This window comes from Electrophorus electricus, chromosome 8 (assembly GCF_013358815.1).
Source record: "Electrophorus electricus isolate fEleEle1 chromosome 8, fEleEle1.pri, whole genome shotgun sequence".
NCBI lineage: Eukaryota > Metazoa > Chordata > Actinopteri > Gymnotiformes > Gymnotidae > Electrophorus > Electrophorus electricus.
This window is the reverse complement of record NC_049542.1, coordinates 13,020,283-13,038,812: the sequence shown is the minus strand read 5'-3', so window position 1 is coordinate 13,038,812 and position 18,530 is coordinate 13,020,283. Positions and strand designations below refer to the sequence as shown.

The following is an 18,530-nucleotide window of genomic DNA, read 5'->3' as shown; positions in this document are numbered from 1 at the left end:
TCCGTTCATCCATTTATTTTTTTCAGAATGTCCTAAGCAGCTTTAGAGAGAAAGTTCTCATACTTACATTCACATATGCACACTTGATACAAATTTTGTCACACTTACAAATAGCTTTTGCTACACAGTGTTCCACAAAACGTAGTATGAAAATATAATTTTAAAACCACATTACAAAGACAGTACAATACATTCACTATACTGCATCACACCTTCTCCCACTTAATAACAAATTCATGTCAGTCACATTACGTCCAAATGTACAAATTTACTGTAAGTCATATGGATCCTATCTTCTACACCTGTATTATCTGACAACTGAAATGTGTGTGTGTGGTTATGAGCCAGGACCAAATCACTTTCTAAAGTGCGGTCCAAATACAGAGAAAAGTGACAGTGGATCTATGCATCTACCTAAGCACTTAAACTGGCACTTTCTACTCTACACACATACATACACAATAGGGTGAGACAAATGTGTGCATGCACACCTGCGTGTGGGTGTTAATAGACATGTTTTCGGACATGTTTTTGGCATCTTGACACCACCAGTTCCTTCTTAATGCCTTCAAGCTTTATGGTAACATCTCATGTGACAGATGGGACATCAGGAAACATTTAATATATGGTCCATACATGTTTCCAGATTTCACAGCACCAAAAATACTAAACGTCAAATACTGCTTAAGGACTGGATGCACTTACAAGCAAGTAGCTTATCGCAACTGAAAATAATCACTGTGTACCAATCACACGTAGTATAGAAATTAACCAGCAAATAGCAGCAGGACAAGGCCATTTTACAGACTGGTGCCACCTCATGGAGAGTCCTTTAACACACCAATGGTAAGTTGTCAGAAGACTACTCCAGTGGGCGAACCATGCCATGATATTGCTCACTGTGCCTTGGGTTCTAGCAGTGCCTGTGATGGCCCATATTGGTCCTGAACACCAGACTTGTAATTGGTAATTAAAACAGGGTCTGCTCTAAGCATGAAAGATCTGGCTCTCCATGTTAGCTTTTCAATTGTCCCAACTCCCCACCCCCCAGATTTACAATAGCAAAAAGTATAAAATAATTAACAGAATGGGATACATGCTTTTTCTTTTAGCTCTTTCTCCTTTAGGCAGAAGAGCCAAACATTTTGGCTGAGCACAAAAACATACTGCACAAGAAATATTAAACCGGGCACCAGCATGACAGTGGATACTGAACACTACAGAAAGGATGCTCAGACCCTACTGCCAGCAGACTGCATCTATGACACTGCTGACTGGAACACTAAAGACACAAGAGTAACGTGACATTGCAATAATACTTCAGACAGCTAGTATCATTGTTACAGTAAGGCTGCTAGTGCAGACACTGCGGAAGGGCCATGAGGGCAATCCATGCTGGGGAGCTGGAATCCATGGCGCAAGCAGGGCAACAGATATTCACGCAAACAAAAACCGTTCCACAGATCCGAACGGACGACCATCGCAGAAGGCTTAAAACATGCAAGTGCACGCTTGCACACACTCACGCTTACATTTTTCCACACTTTCAATACAGTAGTGCAGAGCATGCACACCAGCGTTGGGTCTGCACAAATCTGCTTCCTCTAGACACTCATTGCTCATTCACTTCTTTCCCACTCCACTGGGAGAGCAGGGAAGGGGAGCTACTTCGGCACTGTGAAGCTATTGGCAATGGCAGGTTAACAAGAGAGGAAATCAAAACACAAGCATGTGGTGTCTGGACTTCCTCGCCTCTCCTCGTCTCCTTTCCCATTCCACAGCGTGTGGCAACTGTTCTCGTACCATGTTCAGGGAGCGAAACGGAGGGTGCAGCGCTGCAGTCCTTCTCCTTTTGTCTTTTTTTTTTTGTGTGAAAATGACCATGGCAGTACTGTGACCTGAGATTAAGGCTTTTCCCATTCAAACTCTACAAACAAGGAGTAAAATCAATTGATGAAAAAAAAACATGAAGAATAAAAAATATACATAAAATTGTGTAATATATATCTATAGAAATAAAATATTTTATGTGTTAAAATATATAGTGTAAATAAAATGATACAAAGTCTTGATAATAATAGCTACTAATATATGCTAAATGCTTCTTTATAGATATTATGTACATATATGTATTTATACTCAGCTGTGCTTTACTGGAAGTAAATAAAAATAGGAACTTAAGAATAAGGTTTTTTTGCATCTTTTGTCTTTTCTGAGCAAATCTACTGCATTTTATGTCATGAAATAAAACACATACAAAAAATAGCCATAAAAAGCAATTCTGAGTCATGGTGTCTTTTCCTCCATTCTTACTAGAACTAAATTCTAGAATAAAGAGGAATGATACAAATGGCTTGTGCAAAAAATATACTTACAAACACTGACCATAAAATAGTAATAATGCTATAAAGAAAAAGAATCAGGATTAATATTTGTTTTTTGTAAAGTCATGTGTGTGTCTGTGTGCGCATGTGTGTGCGTTTGTATGTGATTATCACAGTGAAGAGTGGAAGCTGATGATCTGTGTGTGTTTATCAGTGTGGAGAGTGGAAGTTGATGGTTGTGTGTGTATGTGTGGGTGTGAGTATCACAGTGGAGAGTGGAAGTTGATGGTGTGGTGTCTAAGGCCTTGAGAGGTTTTGTAGCTTTTCCCACAGCGACATTTGAAGGGCTTCCTCACTCGAATTTGAGTCCTGTGTCCATTCTTGGCATGATACTTTATACCATTCACATTCTTCAACAAAAACGGAGACAAAGAGAACACAAAATGTTGAAAAGAGCAATGCTTGTGTACATTCTAATGAAAAGCAATGTCATAAGTTAATAATGACCACAGGCTCTATGGCTTTGTGTCCACAGTGATGGTAATGAGTAGGAGGGTTAGGGTAATGACCATGGTTTAGGTTAAAGGTTAGGCCATGGGATAGGGTAAGGGTTAGGGTAATGGCCATGGGTTAGCGTAAGGGTTAGGGTAATGACCATGGGTTAGGGTAAGGGTTAGGGTAATGACCATGGGTTAGGGTAATGACCATGGGTTAGGGTAAGGGTTAGGGTAATGACCATGGGTTAGGGTAAGGGTTAGGGTAATGACCATGGGTTAGGGTAAGGGTTAGGGTAATGACCATGGGTTAGGGTAAGGGTTAAGGTAATGGCCATGGGTTAGGGTAAGGGTTAGGGTAATGGCCATGGGTTAGGATAAGGGTTAGGGTAATGGCCATGGGTTAGCGTAAGGGTTAGGGTAATGGCCATGGGTTAGGGTAAGGGTTAAGGTAATGGCCATGGGTTAGCGTAAGGGTTAGGGTAATGACCATGGGTTAGGGTAAGGGTTAGGGTAATGACCATGGGTTAGGGTAATGACCATGGGTTAGGGTAAGGGTTAGGGTAATGACCATGGGTTAGGGTAAGGGTTAAGGTAATGGCCATGGGTTAGGGTAAGGGTTAGGGTAATGGCCATGGGTTAGGATAAGGGTTAGGGTAATGGCCATGGGTTAGCGTAAGGGTTAGGGTAATGGCCATGGGTTAGGGTAAGGGTTAGGGTAATGGCCATGGGTTAGGGTAAGGGTTAGGGTAATGGCCATGGGTTAGGGTAAGGGTTAGGGTAATGACCATGGGTTAGTGTAAGGGTTAGGGTAATGGCCATGGGTTAGGGTAAGGGTTAGGGTAATGGCCATGGGTTAGCGTAAGGGTTAGGGTAATGGCCATGGGTTAGGGTAAGGGTTAGGGTAATGGCCATGGGTTAGCGTAAGGGTTAGGGTAATGACCATGAGTTAGGGTAATGACCATGGGTTAGGGTAAGGGTTAAGGTAATGGCCATGGGTTAGGGTAAGGGTTAGGGTAATGGCCATGGGTTAGGGTAAGGGTTAGGGTAATGGCCATGGGTTAGCGTAAGGGTTAGGGTAATGGCCATGGGTTAGGGTAAGGGTTAGGGTAATGGCCATGGGTTAGCGTAAGGGTTAGGGTAATGGCCATGGGTTAGGGTAAGGGTTAGGGTAATGGCCATGGGTTAGGGTAAGGGTTAGGGTAATGGCCATGGGTTAGGGTAAGGGTTAGGGTAATGGCCATGGGTTAGGGTAAGGGTTAGGGTAATGGCCATGGGTTAGGGTAAGGGTTAGGGTAATGGCCATGGGTTAGCGTAAGGGTTAGGGTAATGGCCATGGGTTAGGGTAAGGGTTAGGGTAATGGCCATGGGTTAGGGTAAGGGTTAGGGTAATGGCCATGGGTTAGGGTAAGAGTTAAGGTAACGTCTGTGGGTGTGCTTCTACCTTGTATCTCTTCTTGCAGCCGGGTACAGGGCATGCGAAGGGCTTCTCCTCGCCGCCATTCATACTCATAGAGCTGAGGATGGACTCTGAGCTTATGGCGCTCTCTGTGGTCCATGACTCATCACTGTCTGAGTCCTCGTACTCCACCTCCTCATCATCACACTCGCTGCCTGGGGGCGGAGACACCGCTAACATCACTCATCACAGCAACTCACAGTAAAGGCCACATTAAAACAGCACTTTCATCTATGTGGCCTTTACATGTTCTGTTCTAAGGACTTTTTACCCTGTGTCTATGATTCCTTTACAGTGTTAAGACTTCCCTTTTCTGTACTGCCAACAGATCACATTTTTAAAGGTTGCCCGCGTATTTCACTCCTTGTGAAACAACTGATTTTAAAAACCTCCAAAACTAGCTTTTACTTACCAAACAGAATAAAACTATACCAGCACATTAGCATGTCTAGCCTGTATCATTTTAGCAAAGTACTGACTCTAGAATTTCCCATTCCAGTTCTGAGTCTGGATGTAGAATGTGAAAAAATAAGAAACCTAATGTGTTTTTGGGAAGGTTTTATTTTTTAGTGACTGACAAAAGTCAGTATTTGGTCCAGTGAAACTGCTGGTATATTTATATGAGGCTCACACACACACACTGGAAGGTGACCAGCTCCAGGAGGTGCAAAGATGACACAAACAGGTACCAGAAATACACACACACACACACACACACACACACACACACACACACACACTTTTACTATTAAAATGTAAAAAACTAAACATTTAGGCTTATTAAATAATTAGACTAAACTGCCTTTAAGACTATGAAATCTGTCAGGAGTGTCCTGTTACCTGTGGGTGTACTGCTGCGGAAGGAGGATGAAGGGGTAATGGGTGGGGTCACAGGTGGAGTCAGGCTGCCATTGCTATGACGAGGGGGCGTAGAAGTGTTGCTACGGGACACACCTCCAGTGGCTGACAATGCAAGTTTGGGCTGAACCTTCTTCTTCTGATTCTCCTGTTCTCTGCGTGCTGCTTCTGTCATGAATCTACACACACACACACAACACACAAAGTATGAGACATGAGAAAGCTCCACATGTTTAGTCATTACTAATGTGATGCCCAGTGTGACCACATTTCCTAAGCCCCAGAAGTGAAACACTAGTTACATAAGAATTGGTCAAGCATTTAGTTACGACATTAGTTAAATTAGAATCTTGTTACATCACTGACTACAGCATTAGTTACATTAACAACATTAGAAGTTTCGTACAGCACTAGTTACAACATTAGCTACATTAGAATTTGAGCTCAATGCATCTTTAAAAGTGTACAAACACCATGTTTTAAAAAATACTGTTGGAATTTGCAACCTTAAATACACACATACACAAACACACACACTTACTCACCGGTTTATGTAGCTCAGGGCAACATAAGTGGGTTGCTGCAGCTCCTGTTTCTCCAGCACTCTGGGGTCTGTGTCTAGTAGCAAAGAAGAGGAAACGAGGAAGAAGGACAAAAATAGGAATGTAGTGCAGAGGGTGAGATGGCCATTTCACTCATGAACTGGACAGCATGTACAAAAACGTGCAGTCTCTTTAAACACAAAAATCTGCTTAAAGAGCATTTATGCTTAGTCACAGAATTGTACCCCCTAACACACACACACACATACGCATGCGTGCACATGCACACAAGTACACGCACGTGCACAAACGCACGTGCACACACGCACACACATGCATGCATACACACTTACTTGAGACAGCAGGCAGCTTCCACTGCCTGAGGCACAGCAGGCAGCAGAACTTCAAAAGCTTCTAAACCAAGCATGTGTGTGTGAGTGTGTGCCTGCTTGCGGCAGGGGGGGTGGGGTGGGGGGGTTGTGCATGCACATGTGTATGTGTTGGGGGTTGCATGGGGTTGTGTATGTGTGTGTGTGTGTGTGTGTGTGTGTGTGTGTGTGTGTATGTTTCTCTTTCTAAAGTTGTGCCCCCATGTGATGTCCTGTGGAAGCTCATCACTGGAATACATATCTACATGCTCCTCTGCTCACACACCAGTACACCAGTGGCATCACATCTGTCTCTGTGTGTGTGTGTGTGTGTGTGTGTGTGTGTGTGTGTGTGTGTGTGAGACCAATGGACACTTCTCAAATAACCAGTGTGCACTGCTCAAATAACCAGTGTGCATTGACCAAATAACCATTGAGTCCTACATAAATAACCAGTGCGCACTGAACAAATAACCAGTAAGCACTGACCAAATAACCAGTGAGCACTGCTGAATTGTGGAGAGGTTTCTGTATATGCAACCTATCAGAAGAGCCCCTTCACCCACGTTTAAGTGATGGACAGGAACCTGGAGAAGTATAAAGAAGTTTCAAGATGCATGTTGTGCAAATTCCAAATATTAAATATTGGCAAACTGTTGATGTAAAAAACAAATAACACCCAAATAACAAGAAAAATAATTTTAGTATTTAATGAATTATAAATAGTCCACAACGTTTTTCATTCTGTAATTTAACTTAATATTCTGTAATTAAATTAATTAGTTATATTTACAGGGTAGAATGATGCTTGTATTATTTACGAGCAACCACATAACATTTAGTTAATAAAATAACATACATAGACTAAATATATGTATGTGTGTGTGTACGGAAGCAGGCATGTGCATTCATGCATTTGTGTGTGTTCCTGAAGTTAATTTGGCAGAGCTGTTAGTGCTGCTAGTAACACCAAGGTCATGGATGCAATTCCCATGGAGCACAAACAAACACGCCATTCACTTTGTATTTATGTTGAAAATATAGTGCACACGTACGTACGTACATGTATATGTGTGTGTGTGTGTGTGTGTGTGTGTGTGTGTGTGTGTGTGTGTGTGTGTGTGAGTGAGACAGAGAGAGAGAGAAAGAGAACAGTTGCTGCTCTTGGTTAAGCATGGAAACCACACAGCATGTGAGGAGGATGTGTCTGCTAAAGCATGGGGCCGTTTCACAGAGGCCACACAGAGCAACAAACAGCGGTGCACTACGGCTCCATGCCTGAACTTATAACCGTTCCCTGCCTGGTTGTTTTGCAGTGTGAACATATACGTGTGTCTCTATGTGTCAGACTGTGCGTGGATAATAAATCCCATATGTTCAGTAGAGGTATTACTCAATGCAGTTACAATCTTTCCACTGTGTTCACTGCTGTACTGCCTGCAGCAAATGTTATGCATAACTTTACATATCCTATGACTCTGCTTATTATTTATCCTGGACATTTTGGAATTGTTGTGTCAGTGCCTCTAGACACATTTTTGTCAAATGCACAGTGGTAGAGTTACACTTGGGGTCCAAAAATGAGCAGACTAAAACCAGCAGACATCCACAGATCAGAATGTTTGTATCTAACTCTATAACCAAGAATGTAACAAAAAAACATTAACTCATTTTAAACTACTCCGAATATTGAATAAATAGATAGATATAGATAGATAGACAGACAGACAGACAGACAGACAGACAGACAGACAGACAGACAGACAGACAGACAGACAGACAAACAAACAAAAGTTTTTGTAGGTTTAACACTGGAGTATTAACACTGGGACAATACCATTGTGGCATTAGCACTGGGGCATTGACACCGGAATTTCAACACTGGAGCATCATCACTGGGGTATAATAACTGGGGCATTTCACTGGAATATTCAAACTGGGGCATTAACATTGGGGCATTAACACTGGCACATCAACACTGGATTACCAACACTGGGGCACTTACACTGGAATATTAACACTGGAGCATTAACACTGGAATATCAACATGCAAGTATTAAAACTGGAGCATTAACACTGGAGTATTAACACTGGAGTATTCATTAAAATTATTAAGAGGGAGTTTTGTTGAGTACAAATAAACGTAAGAATTCCATATTATCAATTAACATCAGTTCCAGTTTATCCGTGGTGTGTTTTATAATCATGTTTCTGTGGAACTGTACACGACCATGCACATGTGCTGTAGGTACAGGCTCCAGATACAAATAATGTGTGCAGAAACACTGACACAACAATTCCACAATGTGGAATGTATAGTTATAGTTAATGTATAGTTTGCAATAAAAATAAGAGCAGATTAATGACCACAAAGGAACAACCTAAACATCGTGGAAAGATTCTGGCGTGTTCTGGAATATTCTAATGTCCCTTAAGTCTCCAAACACTCCTCTGACCTCATATTGCAACAATTAAGATCTTCTCACCTTGTAATTCTAACAGTCAAGTATGTGCATTCACACACACACACACACACACACACACACACACACACACACACACACACACACACACACGTCTATGTTTTAGGTGGTTCTACTTAGGAGGTCTTCATGGTTTCATTAGAACACTTTAATTTCTTGTCAGAGAGGCTGGAGGAGAGTGGGTTGGGTGTATCTGATCAGCTTCTGGGTGAAAGAAAAAATGAATCATAAGTACAAATAAGTCTGAAGAAGTATGAAACAAAGTCATACACAACCTGCATCTATAGTATGCAATAACCAGTTCCATAGAGTGCCTGAAAACCTGAAGCAAAGACTTCTGAATCAAAGTCATCCTCTTGGCATACGCTTGTCTGAAGGAATAGGTTAATCATGGTATAGTGTAAATCATAGCAAGTTTAAATACTCTCCTATATATCTCTCCTATATATTGTCCTCTAAATACTTTATCACATGTGACATCTACCAGAGTAAATGAAACCTAAATGAAATATGAATATTTATGTAATTTAAAGTGACTAAAATAATTTCAAATGATACATGTGTATATTAGCCCATTTTTTATTTCAATCATTAAAGGATGTACAAAAATAACCAGCAGGCACTGCTCAAATAACCAGTAGGCACTGCTCAAATAACCAGTGAGCACTGCTCAAATAACCAGTGAGCACTGCACAAATAACCAGTGAGCACTGCACAAATAACCAGTGAGCACTGAACAAATAACCAGTGAGCACTGCACAAATAACCAGTGAGCACTGCACAAATAACCAGTGAGCACTGAACAAATAACCAGTGAGCACTGCTGAATTGTGGATAGATTTCTGTATATGCAACCTATCAGAAGAGCCCCTTCATCCTTAACCTTCATCACGTTTAAGTGATGGACAGGAACCTGCAGAAGTATAAAAAAAGTTTCAAGATGTATATTGTGCAAATTCCGAATATTAAATATTGGCAAATTGTTGATGTAAAAAAACAAAGAATACCAAACAACAAAAAATCATATTTAATTACTTATTCCCAAACTGAAATAGTTCACAATGTTTTAGCAAATGCAAATTAAATGTTCTGCTCAATTTTGGAAGCTCTATACAGTGTGTCATAGTACCAATATGGAGAATTATTGAGTCCACCCATGTGGAGCGCATGATGGCAATAAATAAACTTCACAAAAGCCCGCTCCTCACATGAACTGCTGCCATTAAAATTTAGTTTTCACAGGGTAGAATGATGCTTTTATACATTATTTAGGAGCAACCACATGACATTTATGCAGTACATAACTATATACACACACACGTGTGTTTGTGTATGTGTATGAACGGATATGTGTGTGTACACATTGATCTCAAGGTGTAATTACATGTACCAGGTGCAGAGCAGTGTAGGGGGCAGTTAATGTTTCCCACATTTTATGATTTCCATTCACTTGCCAAAGAGAGGCACATAGTCAGCACCAAACACACACACACACACACACACACACACACACACACACACGCGCGCGCGCATGCGCACAGAGTCAGCTCAACATACACAAACATACACACTCACAAGATTATACTGATAATCTCTTTAATCAAATGTAACCAAAATCATTAACAAATCACAAGCAGACTGTCCTGCTACACTTACTGCGGGGAACACACAGGTTTCTTGTTCTTAAGCACTGTCCTGTGATGGTATGAACCATATTAAAGTCCTGCGATCCATCTGTGTAAGTCTAGTAACACTCCAGTGTTACTGAAGCAGCCTTGCTCATAAACATGCTCTATATTCAGACCCTGTCTTTAATTTTACATCCTATCAAACTTCACTGAGCATGATACTGCTGTTGAGAGTTTAAGGCTGATTTGAGATCAGTTGCATTTAGAGGACTTCCATCTTAGTCATACAGACTGAGTGTAAAAGACTGACATGTAACTGTGGCTGGACAGTAAAGTATTTCTTGGCTCCCTACAAACAACCAAAGAACAAACATTCCCCCTTGTGGTGCAGAATGATATAACATGGCAAAATGACAAATTTGTTCCTGATTTTCAGAGCTTGTGTACAGGCATCCTGTTCTCGTGTACATTCATATGTATTTTTGCATATGTGTGTTTGTGTGTGTATGTGAGCTCATGTGTGTATGTGCATATTCATGTTTGTGTGTATGTGCTCATGTGTATGTGTGTGCGTGTTTTGTGTGTGTGTGTGCGCGTGTTTTGTGTGTGTGTGTGTGTGTGTGTGTCTGGTATGGCATGGGGACACAGGAATGCCCAGCTTGTTCTCCAGACAGCTAATTAAAAAGCAGGTGAGTGTTTAAATACGTTTCAGATCAGCAGGTCTCCGGATGGAGGGGAAAGGGGGAAGGGGGGGGGACTCTAAACCAGGCTGTCATTAGATTTTCCAGAGCTTAGAAGTATACAGTGGCACAAACATACACTTGCACACATGCACACATAAATGCACACATATGTGCAGGCACATATGCATTCATACATGCGCATGCATACATGTATACAAACATGCACACACACATGCATACATTCTGCACACATGCAGGCACACATTTGCAGATTACAAAAACACACATTTAGAAAGCAGTAGCACCAAGAGATAAACAATCACACACACACACACACACACACACACACACACACACACACACACACAGACAAGCTTGTGGACAAGTGTGTGCATACTCACACACATTCAACACCAACACAGGGTGGGTCTGTTAAGACAGACATAAGGGATTTTCTACTGGATCTTACTAACTGGCTCAAAAAAGAGTTGAAAAGTAATTTAAGCAATTTAATATATTTCACTGAGTTTCACTCTCTCTCAAACACACACAAGCACACAACCACACACTCACAAACATCCCTAACAATATAATACTTCAAAAACATTAAAAAAAACCATCTGAAATTATAGACAGGTTTAGTATGTGAAATATGTTGAATTCTGTATGTACACTATATATATTCTATCATCTTACATTTTTAAAAAGGGCTAATTTTATATGAAATTATATATGAAAGTATCTGCCATATTACTGCAACGCATATTCTGCCGTTTTCTCTTGCATAACTTGTTCAAAACTGGCTGCGGGTTTACAAGCCTAAACCATATTTTTAGGCAAGCCTGACCTCTGGTGGTCTCCCTATGAAATTACAACATATAGGAAAATTAAAATGATACGCTTTTACTGGTTTTGAAAAGTTCAGTTAATATGATACTAGGTTAGTGCATTCAGTGTGAATAACAGTGTTAATTTCAACACTTTAGGTACTACCAACCTAATGGTAAGGTTTTATTAGTATTACCAAAAGTCAATGACAAAAATATTGTGATAATGCTATTCCACAACACTATGGTCATCTTAAGACATTTTAGTTATTAAATGCACAACTGATGTAATCTGGCTGCCCAGGATATTCTGGAAATATGTGATGTTGCTGTTGTCGATTTAACCTTCATTACCAGTCTCAGTGGTCTCCATCCTCTTGTGTGTCCAATACACCTGCCGTAAATCGCCATTGTCCTGCATGTGTGTTACAGCAGGGACTAGCACAGAAACAGCCATGGTCTCAGCCCTCACCGACCCTGCTCAGGAGGAGTGAAACCATAGCCATCGGGGTATGACGCCACTGTGGTGGTTGTCAGGCAGTGCAGGCAATGGGACGTGTGCGCTAGAACAATGCCCATCTGAATACATCACGTCAAACATCGCCATGTTGACACGCTCGTCTGTTCTTATTATGAGGTCAGTCTGCTACCAGCATGCTGCTATTGCCTGGACATGGAGCAAGCAGCCCTATTTATGTCTGAACATGTCTGGACATGTCTGGACCGCTCATTCTCCAACAAACACCTGCAAGTGCCCACACACGTAAGCAGGACAAAGACAAGCAGACAGTAAAACACAGGAAGAGAGCATGACATCACACAGTGTTCCTCTCCACTTACACCAACAAAGAGGCAGACATATAGTAAGAGTTAGAGAGTCAGACAAATACACACACACACACACACACACACACACACACACACACACACACACACACACACACACAATGCCCATTGAACTCTGGCTGGTTAGCTATTGGTTGTCCAGCAGTGCAGAGGTGTCCAGGCCAGGTGCATAGAGTCCTGTAAAGTCCTGTAAAATTGTGTAAAGTCCTGGGATACAATATTGGACAAGACTGAAAAGCATGAGGAAAAAAGAAAGCTTGGTGCTCATGATCTGAATACAATCCACTGAGCTGTGAGACACAGAGACCTGAGCAGCCCTGGCAGACAGCAGATCTGACTCACTGGTCTTTACTGTCAGCACTGCTGAATATGAGTGGTGGAGTGTCCAGAAGCACATGACCGTCTCCCATCCAGCCAGACTCCTCCAAGCTCAGCTCATGGCTGTAAGACTCCCAGCTGAGCCATACTGCTATGGCAACTATGGACTTTAGAGCAAAATGTGGAATGTTGTTGACCTGAATCACAATGACCAATCAGTAACATGCTTCCTGCAGAAATGACTGAAGATGTAAACAAATTAACAAACAAACAAGCAAGAGCTGAAAAAGGTCACACAGAGCACCACCAGAGTGCATCACCACAGACCATCACCACAGAGCATCACCCAGAATATCACCACAGAGCATCAGCAAAACCTGGTCCTGGTGATCTCTCAAACTTCAGACAGTCATTTACTGCAAAGGGTCTATAAGCAACCATTTAACCTGACAGCATTATTTCAAACAATATGCACTAGCCCAATTACTTCTGCATTTTAAAGATTGCCTTTAATGAGTGCCATTATTTACACTCTCTAATGCAGATGCAGTTTCACTGATGTGGAGAAACATGTTCTAAGGCACAACTCCATGGACACGGTGTTTCCTTAACAACTACAGCCAGCCAAATGATCCAGCGAAGGAGAGCAGGCCCCTCTCCACAAGGAGGCAGAATCGCTTCAGCTCCGACAGTCAGAATCAGGATCTGCCTTTACTGGCCACGTATGTTTGCACAGACAAGTAATTTGTCCTTGGTCATACAGTACACAGTGTACAGTACACAGTATATTGTACACACTATACAGTGCAGAGTACACAATAGACTTGTGACAATAAATTTGTGTAGTAAACAACATTCATGCCCGAGTTCTACCACACACACATACACACACACACAGGTTAAGAGTAGCGCTGGGCGATAAAACAATCTCAAAACAGGGACACAACAAAATTTATTTCAATAATGATAATAAGCTTTTGACATTTTTACTCGATAGGCTCTATGACTGCTCTGTAGAACTGAACCAGACTGTGATGGAGGTAGTGATAACTGACTCCACTATGGCCATGTGGAACTGAATCAGCAGCTCTTGAACCAGGTTGAACTTCTTTAGCTAGAACAGGAAGAACATCCTCTGCTGGGGTTTCAGAAGTGGGAGGTGCAGTCATTAGTGCAGAGGGACAGGAGCACACCTTTCAAGAGTGCCAGCACCGACCATCCAATCAGCCAAGTGCAAGACAAGAATGCTCCCAGCTGCTCCCCGCCCATTCTGAAATTATAGAACTGAATGCTGAGTTGAAGTCCAAAAACAGGATTCCTTGGTTGCTGGAGGTACTGAAGGATGAGGTGAAGTCCCATGTTTACTGCATCATCCACGGAACTATTGGCATGATATGTATAATGCAGTGGGTCCAACATGGATATGGTGATGTCTCTCAGGTGTGCTAACAGCAGTCTAACAAAGGATTTCCTGACTACAGATGTCAGGATTACAATCATTTATTCCTTTGATCGGTTCCTTTTTCGGAGATGTGTATTATTATGAAGAGTTTAAATCAGGAGGGAACTTCATACAGCTCCAGTGATCTGTATTAAGACCATCAGAAGGGCACGATCTGGGCCTGGAGTTTCCTTGACCTTCTGTCACTGGAAGAGTTCTTCATTTTCATCACCTTCATAGATCTTCAGTGCAGGCTGAGTGGAAGTCAGAGCTAGGGGAGGAGGTGCTGGTGTCTGTGCTTTAGTCTGGGCTGTAGTCTGATTGAAGTCTCCAATTGTACACTTCTGTGTACAATTTCTTTTGACTGACATCCAACCTGTTTGTTGAATATTCAAACACATTCCAATCAGGATACTCCAGGCAGGCTTGTAGCTTGCTTTTTGCATCATTTGTCTATGTCTTCACTATACTGAACCCAGGCTTAGCAGATTTAAGCTTCTACTTCTACCTCTCTGGTCTAAAGGACCAACCTTCACTTGTACTCTTTTGGCCAATTGTACATGTTTAATCAGCACTGATGGCTGGCTTTGAGGGAGTTTTCTGATTGGCTGTTCAGTCTAAATTTGATTCACAACAAGATATACATGAATGATGGTTTATTGTCACATTGTGTCCGTTTTGTGTGTCCCGCGTGACGTCTTCGGTGTCAGCGTGGTGTGTCCCGCGTGACGTCTTCGGTGTCAGCGTGGTGTGTCCCGCGTGACGTCTTCGGTGTCAGCTTGGTGTGTCCCGCGTGACGTCTTCGGTGTCAGCGTGGTGTGTCCCGCGTGACGTCTTCGGTGTCAGCGTGGTGTGTCCCGCGTGACGTCTTCGGTGTCAGCTTGGTGTGTCCCGCGTGGCTTCTTCAGCTTGGTGTGTCCCGCGTGACTTCTTCAGTGTCTGTGTCCCGCGTGACTTCTTCAGTGTCTGTGTCCCGCGTGACTTCTTCAGTGTCTGTGTCCCGCGTGACTTCTTCAGTGTCTGTGTCCCGCGTGACTTCTTCAGTGTCTGTGTCCCGCGTGACTTCTTCAGTGTCTGTGTCCGCGTGACTTCTTCAGTGTCTGTGTCCCGCGTGACTTCTTCAGTGTCTGTGTCCCGCGTGACTTCTTCAGTGTCTGTGTCCCGCGTGACTTCTTCAGTGTCTGTGTCCCGCGTGACTTCTTCATTGTGTGTCCCGCGTGACTTCTTCAGTGTCTGTGTCCCGCGTGACTTCTTCAATGTCTGTGTCCCGCGTGACTTCTTCGGTGTCAGCTTGGTGTGTCCCGCGTGACTTCTTCGGTGTCAGCTTGGTGCGTCCCGCTTGACTTCTTCGGTGTCAGCTTGGTGTGTCCCGCTTGACTTCTTCGGTGTCAGCTTGGTGTGTCCCGCGTGACTTCTTCGGTGTCAGCTTGGTGTGTCCCGCGTGACGTCTTCGGTGTCAGCTTGGTGTGTCCCGCGTGGCTTCTTCGGTGTCAGCTTGGTGTGTCCCGCGTGGCTTCTTCGGTGTCAGCTTGGTGTGTCCCGCGTGGCTTCTTCGGTGTCAGCTTGGTGTGTCCCGCGTGGCTTCTTCGGTGTCAGCTTGGTGTGTCCCGCGTGACGTCTTCGGTGTCAGCGTGGTGTGTCCCGCGTGACGTCTTCGGTGTCAGCTTGGTGTGTCCCGCGTGACGTCTTCGGTGTCAGCTTGGTGTGTCCCGCGTGACGTCTTCGGTGTCAGCTTGGTGTGTCCCCCGTGGCTTCTTCGGTGTCAGCTTGGTGTGTCCCGCGTGGCTTCTTCGGTGTCAGCTTGGTGTGTCCCGCGTGGCTTCTTCAGCTTGGTGTGTCCCGCGTGGCTTCTTCAGTGTCTGTGTCCCGCGTGACTTCTTCAGTGTCAGCTTGGTGTGTCCCGCGTGACTTCTTCAGTGTCAGCTTGGTGTGTCCCGCGTGACTTCTTCAGTGTCAGCTTGGTGTGTCCCGCGTGACTTCTTCAGTGTCAGCTTGGTGTGTCCCGCGTGACTTCTTCAGTGTCAGCTTGGTGTGTCCCGCGTGACTTCTTCAGTGTCAGCTTGGTGTGTCCCGTTTTACTTCTTCAGTGTCAATTTGGTGTGTCCCTTTTCTAATACCAATATGTAGACAGCTCACCTAGTAGCTTCGTTATGGGCCTGACCTCAGGCCAAACTCATTACAAACCTCTCAATCGTACCTGGCTCAATAAACTCTCTGTTTAAAGTTCCAACTTGCACAGAATATGAGATGACATGTTTCATAAAGCTCTGATTCAATATGACCTGCTGTAAAAAGACATCATCAGTGCACTGCTTTGAAATAAGTCCATAAGCACAAACACAATGTACTGGTGTGGTGCTGGTGGTGGGGTGTGTTTGTTTGGTTGGTTGTTTTTTTTTTTGTGTGTGTGTGTGTGTGTGTGTGTGCGCGTGTGTGTGTGTGTGTGTGTGTGTGTGTGTGTGTGTGTGTGTGTGTGTGTGTGTGTGTGTGTGTGTGTGTGTTAAGGACAGGTTGTCACTGGTGCCCTGTTCAAATTCACAACTATATTTGTGCAGCCTAAGAGAAGTCAGGTTTGTAACTTAAGAATTCCAGGCAATGCCATATGTATATATTGCTAAACAAGCTGCAGTCTTGCCTGTTCTGTTACACATCACTGTAAGTGGAGAGCCGAAGCAAACTAAACAGGCTGCCACACTTTCAATGCTCATTGCTGCTGTGTTTCCGGAAACAACAGGACTCTGCTCTGTCCTGGCCTTGCAAAGCACTATAACATCACCATGGTGGAACCAATCTATTATTAACATTATTAACATCATCGTGGTGGTATTCATCCATTATTATCATTATTAATACCAGCCTGGTGATATTGATCTACTAACACATGGTGCTGTTGATCTATTATTGTGTTTGGAGGTTTCAGGTCCTAAAGGTCCAATCAATAAGCACAGAAGAGGTCAAAAGTGGTACTGAAGAGGTCAGAGGTGACAAAGGAAAAAAATAGTCCACAGCATGGATGACATTTTACAGCAGTCTGGTATCTTTTCTTCTATTTCTCATTTGTGCAGAGGGTATGATTTAGAGTACAGGGCTATGCTGTAAACCAAACTTCGACCCAGGTGTATGAGATTCACCTAATCAGAAGACTGTCACCTTTGGGTCATGGCTAGTCACTATGGAAACAGTAGGCATTCCTCTCAAGGAGGCTTTTGGAAATATTACAGCTTTCTTGACAGTCCAAAACACATGTAGATACATTCTCACAAAATATACACAAAAATGTGATTTCTGTCCAACACCTAGAAAAATGTAGGTGGGCACTTGTTTTCGCACCATTAAATCGTGATGACTACATTATTAAACATCATTCCCTGTGACAGCATCACAAAATCAAAGCCGCGCAATTTAGGGGCGCTATTTGATTTAAAACTGCATAATCTCAAAATTCTGTCATACTAGCACTGTAACAATGTTGCATCAAAAATACAAAGTAGCGGAAAAAAAAGATCCTGCAATACTTCATAACCGTAGCAATTGTTTCAGTGCACCTAACTTTTGCCAAAAGTAAGCAGCTTAGATAGTTCTTGCAGCAGCACCTAAACTAACATTACTTCAACTTTTGATAAACATGTCGCTTAAGAAACGCTTTCTTCCGGAGATTGAACACACAAGTTCCACGATCTCTGTGCCACAGTGGCGACAGACATCTCCAACACACACAGCGAGACTAAACAAAGCTCTCAGCGAACGCTAATTACGGTTCCAGGCCTAGAGCTCGGCGCTGTATCGCCTGGGTCTTCCTGCACGCAACCACAGAGAAGTGCGTTGAGCTGTCTGGGCTGAAACGAAAGCCAAGACAACCAGAAGCCGTTTCTTAATATAATGAAGCACCAGATCTAGCACTACCTTCCTGCGCGAGTTTTCTCGCGCCACACCTTGCAACCTGGGCAAAATAGAACGCGTAGCTTCCTTATCGCGCGAGTGCAGCTAGCTTAGCGCGAGAGCTAACCGAACCTAGCGGTACTCACCGATGTGGTTGTCCTCGATGTGAACGATGAGTTCGGCCAGAGACTCGAAGTGCAGTCCGCAGCTGCCGAACCGGCATGCATTCGAGAAAAACGAAGCAGCTGCAACGCCCGTCATGGTGTCCGACGTCGGTGAGCTCGCAAACGGGTAAAGAAAGAAGCCGTGCTGACCGGGATAGCGCAAGTTGCCGGCACCTCGTAGCAAAAGCAGCGGCGGAGGTAGCAGCTGGAGCAATG

The 18,530-nt window shown here is 43.3% G+C and overlaps 1 protein-coding gene across 2 annotated transcripts; it reads right to left on the bottom strand.

Moving 5' to 3' along the window:
• jazf1a (JAZF zinc finger 1a) lies at positions 1-18,530 on the bottom strand. 2 transcript variants are annotated; one of them, XM_027014946.2, is made up of 6 exons: positions 18,297-18,530; positions 5,681-5,753; positions 5,118-5,314; positions 4,263-4,432; positions 2,681-2,734; positions 1-1,927 (listed from the first exon to the last, which is right to left on the bottom strand). In XM_027014946.2, the coding sequence occupies exons 1-6, from the start codon at positions 18,409-18,411 to the stop codon at positions 1,613-1,615; spliced, it is 924 nt and encodes a 307-aa protein (XP_026870747.2). In that variant the 5' UTR covers positions 18,412-18,530; the 3' UTR covers positions 1-1,612. The 2 variants fall into 2 exon arrangements, with proteins under 2 accessions (XP_026870747.2, XP_026870748.1); XM_027014947.2 differs by having other exon boundaries at positions 1,837-2,734.